The sequence below is a fragment of the Panulirus ornatus genome, chromosome 55, assembly GCF_036320965.1.
Source record: "Panulirus ornatus isolate Po-2019 chromosome 55, ASM3632096v1, whole genome shotgun sequence".
Classification (NCBI taxonomy): domain Eukaryota; kingdom Metazoa; phylum Arthropoda; class Malacostraca; order Decapoda; family Palinuridae; genus Panulirus; species Panulirus ornatus.
The window spans coordinates 16,871,016-16,877,015 of NC_092278.1; the positions used below are offsets into that span (position 1 = coordinate 16,871,016).

The 6,000-nt window shown below is 47.9% G+C and overlaps 1 protein-coding gene across 2 annotated transcripts in view; it reads left to right on the forward strand.

Moving 5' to 3' along the window:
• Positions 1–5,353, forward strand: part of byn (T-domain transcriptional activator brachyenteron) — a 60,919-nt gene extending 55,566 nt beyond the window's left edge. Inside the window, exon 7 of one of the 2 annotated variants that reach the window (XM_071692894.1) lies at positions 3,761–5,353. In XM_071692894.1, the coding sequence (XP_071548995.1) occupies positions 3,761–4,434 (674 nt within the window). In that variant the 3' untranslated portion in view covers positions 4,435–5,353. The remainder of the gene's footprint in view (positions 1–3,760) is intronic. The other variant, XM_071692893.1, reaches the window with a different exon arrangement.
• The last annotated feature ends 647 nt before the right edge of the window (positions 5,354–6,000 follow it).

Here is a 6,000-nt window from a genome sequence, read left to right on the forward strand (position 1 = left end):
ATAGATATTTGGGGTAAAGGTGGGAGGATGTTGATATATACCTGCTAGTCGAACTCTCTGCTGGGAAGCGGATTCTCGAACAAAACAATCGAAACCCATGTTGTACGAGGGACAACATATGGAGTGAGAGGGGTTGATATAGGTCGGCATGAGTTCTGGATTCAAGTTATTTCGACTCGTGGTCCGAAAATGACGTTCTCGACATCAAATGGACCCTGGTAGTCGATGGGTACGATAAAGCCCGAGAAAACCAGTCAACCGACCAGTCAACCATGTCGTATGGTCGATCATTTCCGTTTCTTGTGGTCATCCAACAGACGGTTTGGACTCCAGTTAATCGTTGACCCTCGATGATTTGTACAAGGCTTGTTTAGGAACCTAGTTACATGCGGTATACCTGTAAACAAGACTGACTATTATAAAGGTAAACGAATGGAGACGTCGTAATCCTTAACATTTATTTACATGACTTTACCAGATATAAATATTATATATATATATATATATATATATATATATATATATATATATATATATATATATATATATATATATATATGTAAAGGGATTGTTTGCTAATGTAATATAAGACAGTTTATGGACCCTGAATCTTATTAAACAGCAACGTAAGATCAAATTATTTGTTGTGGAAGTGGTGTACCAGTATTATCTTTACAAATCGTAAACAACACTTGACCCCTGCTTGAGGTCGTGGCTTTCAAAGCAATAAAAGATCAGTTCCCGGCTTGTGATTAACTATTCAGTTGCACCAGTCTTTCCAACTCTTCCCAAGATCTCGACGGTTGATATTGCTAATTCACGTTATTTTTTCCCCCCCTTCCTTTCAAACCTGTTCGCCTTCACTGTTAGTGAGGTTGCGTCAGATGACTTAATCTTAGAGGAAAAAATGACAGTATTCACTTTTGCTATATTATCCCGGGTTGGTCAAAAGACTTTATGATGGATGCTCTTGATATTTATAAGGTTCTTTTGTACGTATTGATACATTGGAACACTGGTATTCGCCGTACGCGAGTGAGTACCGCGACTGCTCCTACAGGAATAGGAAGCAATACGTTTCTGAGAACGTCGAACTGAAATCAGACGAGAGCTTCCTCAGCGCCCAGTAGAACGGACGTTGCTCTCCCACACTCGCGTCCTTCTGATAGGCTCGGCAAAAGACGCCCTGTGCACTTACCCGCCGGTGCATCAACAACACCACCTCCATCAACTGCAATGCCATCTTGGGTCGTTGCACACGGGGTCCACGTATTGATATGGCCCATAAAGTGGTGACTTGAAACTATTCCCAAGTGCCCCTGTTCTCTCTCATGCCCAGCCTATAGTTCAACAAGTGGGATGTCACTGCATGGATGAACAGATGCCAATGCCTCATCCTCCTTACATTCGAGTAAATGAATAACTGGAACCCTAACAGAATTAACCTGGAGGGTTTCCCGAGCTCAGCATTATTCTCCTCCCCACAACTTTAATCCATCCCTGAGGACTTTTTTTTTTTTTAGGTGTGTTGATGTGGCTCCCAACGCGATCGTAAAAGGGGATAGGTTGATTGCCACACTTCAGGTCAAAGGCCATGGTATCATGCCCACGAGTCGTACCGTCGTGCACAATGGTTGTACCGTAGTGCTCGAGGGGGGCGTACCGTCGTGCACAAGGGGCGTACCGTCGTACCCAAGGGTCGTACCGTCGTTATCAAGGGGTCAAGGTTACGAGGTCAGTACCTAACCTCAGCTCTGGCTGGGGAACATAACCTTCACTGCCCACAGTAAATCAAGCATCATTATCATGTATGACTGTACAAATACGTCTGGCACTCTCACATAGCCAGCCACCACCTCCACCAACCTGAGTCCCGTCTTGGTGTCGTCTCGTCCTCGCTCTTATTAACGTCGCCAGGAACCAAGATTTCTGGACAGACATTATCCAGTCGAGCAGATCAGACTTAACTAATCAAAGGAACTTTAAAAGTAATTGGGATTACCCTGATGCCTCTGTTGAAAACCCAGTGTTTTAGGACGAGAACATGTAGTTGCAACTGTACATTACATGAATTTAATCTCGAAAGTCGAGCCAAATATATATATATATATATATATATATATATATATATATATATATATATATATATATATATATATATATATATATATATATATAATCCAGACGTTCCTTTAAGACTTCTCTAGCTTAAAAGGCGTCGTGCCATTAAGCTATATACGTGATTGAAAAGGAAGGTGTTATTGTTACGTATTGTCAGGGTAATCATTATCTTTTTATGAGGGTTTGGGATGGTATATGTGGCATGTATTGGTGGCGAGGTGCACTGGGGAGGGTTCGTGGGACACTCCAGTATTTGAGGTAGACAGGTGATGGTGGCGTATGAAGGACGCTGGTAAGGACGCTAAGGAGCCCAGGTGGGCTGTTGGAGTAGGGTTAGTGATGAGGCACACAGATGGTATATATATATATATATATATATATATATATATATATATATATATATATATATATATATATATATATATATATTTCTATATATATATATATATATATATATATATATATATATATATATATATATATATATATATATATACTGATAATTTAGTGAGGAAAGACCTACGTATCATCAATGTGATGGTGACGTGGGTGAATGGTGGTGGCGGGTACAGCAGAAGTCGTCCTCCTTGACCCCGCTCCCCCAGCAGGCAGGTCCTCTCCGGCCGACCGTCAGTCATGTGGTTGGCTGGGGTGGTGTTGGTGGTCGTATGCACGTCACAGTCCTCGTCAGGTTTCCCTCTGCAGTTTGTTATGCAATCAAAATATTCTACCCGCATGTATGCTCGTTCTGAGCTGCGGCGGTGAACCCAGTTGTTCGGCAAAACAAGACCCGCCAACTGCTGAGGGACGATTCTTCATCCTGAGACTTGGCAGGAGGCCCCCGTGACTTGCCGATCTACCGCCTGACGGAGGACGATGGTTTTATAGCTGCCTGATGCCGTACTTTGTCTGGCGAGGGTCGCTGCCTCTGGCTCCGTGGAGGACGAGTAAACAAGATGAATAAATTTTGATTGGTTTCCCGCCTTCTTAGCCATAAGAAGAGCTGGGCGCGAGACAGTGTCATCCCACGGGTGTGTCGAGAGCTGGGTGTCTCTGATCTTACGGCTTGGACGTAAGACGTAAGTTTTATTGTGTTACTGGCTATGGTGTGTGTGTGTGTGTGTGTGTGTGTGTGTGGACCTGCCTGGTCGGTGCCTTTTACGACGGTCGATCAGACTGATAACGTTCGTACAATTTCCAGCGATGGTGGGGCATAGCGGCGTATGCCCCCTCCTGTAGAAGCTCTCAACGAAATGCTCCCTCTTGACCAGTCTGTTCCTGTCTCTTACTGGCGTTAGTTTGGCCCAGGTGGGTAAATGTAAACCTCTAAATGCAACTGTGATTAGAAAACGGAGGTTGATTTCTAAGCGTTTACGACCTCGTCAAGACGTGGGAGGGACATTCGTACCGTGTACCGTAGGTCCTTCTTTCCCAGGGAGACCAATAAATTAATTACGCGCACAAGTTTGCCCAGGAGATTGGTGAGGATTATTGAGGCGGAGGGGAGGGTGCTAAGGTGCGGTGAGATGCCGTGTTGGCGATGGGCGCTTTGTGTTCACTCCTGCTGGAGCGGCCTCTGTGGCCCTGCGGCAGGGGAGGTCACCCCGCACTACTGACCGGTAATGTCTTTGTGTTGCAGTGAGCGGCGTGGGCGGCCAGCAGCAGTGCGGCGTGGGCGGCTACGGGCTGGCGGGGCTGGCGGCAGAGTGGCGGCAGCAGTCGTGGGGTCACCACCCCCACCCCCACCACCACCAGCAGGCAGTGCCCGCCGCGCCCTGCACGGCCGCCACGCCCACGCACTACCAGTGGACGACGGGGCTGCAGGGCAGCTACCCTCACCCAGGCCACCATGGCGCGGGGCTGTACCAGGGCTACCAGCAGTGCGGTGTGGGCCTAGCCAACGCCTCCGCCAGTTCGACTACATCCCACTCTGCCCAGCGGTCGCCGCAGGAGGCTCCCACGCCCATGGCCACCTACGCCGAAACGATCGCGCAGGGCTACACCACCGCCCGATCCTCGCCCTCCTACGAGTCCATTCACGCCGCCGCCGCCGCGGGCGTGTACGGCGGCGGGCGGCTGCAGGAGGAATCCTCGGACCACAACAGCACAGGGTCACCGCAGTCGGGCGGGTCGCCAGCCATGAGCCACACCACCACCCAGGCCGACATGTTCATCCTGCCCGACCTGGTCTACCCGAGCGGCCTGGCCACCGCCCACAGCGACGTGGCGCGCATCAAGGACGAGGGCCTGACGGAGGCCTACAGCGCCGCCTCAGCACACGCGTGGAGTCCGCTCTCCCCGGCGTGTATGTAACTCCACCCCCAACCCCCAGATCCCCCTTACTGTGTGTCCACACGTCGTACCTCCTCACGTTAATCCCGGCATGTGAGCCACCGTGGGGGGCAAACGTTCTCTCTCAGTTACTTAAAAAGACTTTCCCCTGTGCCATGAGCGTGTCTGACCCGTGCCGCTGACCAGCTGTCTGTGGCACCGTGCCTCTCTTGTGGGCTCTCAAGACGGCCCTCCCCAGTGCTTCATGCCCGGCAACCCAGCGGTACTCGTCCAGGCACCCCCCCTCCTCCCCCCATTCTCCCACTTTGCATGTATATATACGCCTTGATTTTGTTGATCTAAATGCATAGTTTATGTTTTGTAATTCTATAAGCGGTGTGAATTTCGAGAATGTGAGGTGAGTGTTGATGTCGAGCAAGAGAATAAAGTATGTAAATAGTGTATATCAATATTTTTGTAGTTATTTATGTGATATTCAAAGAGCATGTTGTGAGATTTGAAGCACGCGTGCGTATGCATTGTATAGCAACGGTCACATGTATTCTGTATGTATAAAGTATTCATATTCATGTGTATGTAGATCCGTTATACATGCTGTTATACGTATGAGCCAAATGTGCTGTGTGTATGAAAGCAGTCATATATATATATGCCGTGCATATACACTATATGGGTTTATATGTATAAATCAGGTACATCTATGTTGTATTTATACATCAGTCATATGCTTCTTTATGTTCTTAAAGCATTCCAACGTATGTTGTGTGCATGAAGGTCGTCCACACGTGCTGTATGTAACTACCCCGTGGCATTGAAAGCTTATTCGTTTGTGAATGCCACACATCCTGCCTGAGAATGAAGCTGATAACGTACAGTACACTTTATGGTTTTACATTCCTGCCTTTCCCGCCGCGCGCTACTAAAGCCTTCATTAGATCGAACTTTCGGCCGTTTAGCGGGATCCGCTGCTCATGCCCGGGGAGAGGAGTGTTTGTACTGTTGTAAATCCTGAAAGTCCCTGAGGGGGAGAGGTCGTCTGACGTGGGTGGTGGGAGGGGTGCTTGTTGCAACAGATACCATCTCTCCCTGACCCTGAGGGAGCTACATGTATTCGAACAAATCGAGGATATATATATATATATATATATATATATATATATATGTATATAATGTGTGTGTATTGTGCATGTATTAGTAGCTTTACTGGTTATTTAAGGCTGGGATGGCCGTTAATCTTCACCTCTGTCACATTAAGGGAGTAAAGTAGGAGACATTATCTGAATCATACACGACCCCATCCTCAAAAAAAAAAAAAAAAGAGTAGAGAGTGTTGTCGCTGGCGGAGGAGCCATGAATAATTCAGAGAGTTTTATGAGGGATTGAGGGTTATAAACAAGGCCGCGGACCGACGCGTCGGACGGGACGGGTTCCGTGTGTGTGTGTTTGTGTCCTGCTGGCCCTCTCCTGTACCACGGGGATGCTCCGCTCTCACCGGTGTGGTACGGCTGCCTCATGGAGCCAACCATGATAGCTAGAGAGATCCACGCCCCCCGCTCTCCTTTCCTGTCTCGCAGGTGTGACGAGATG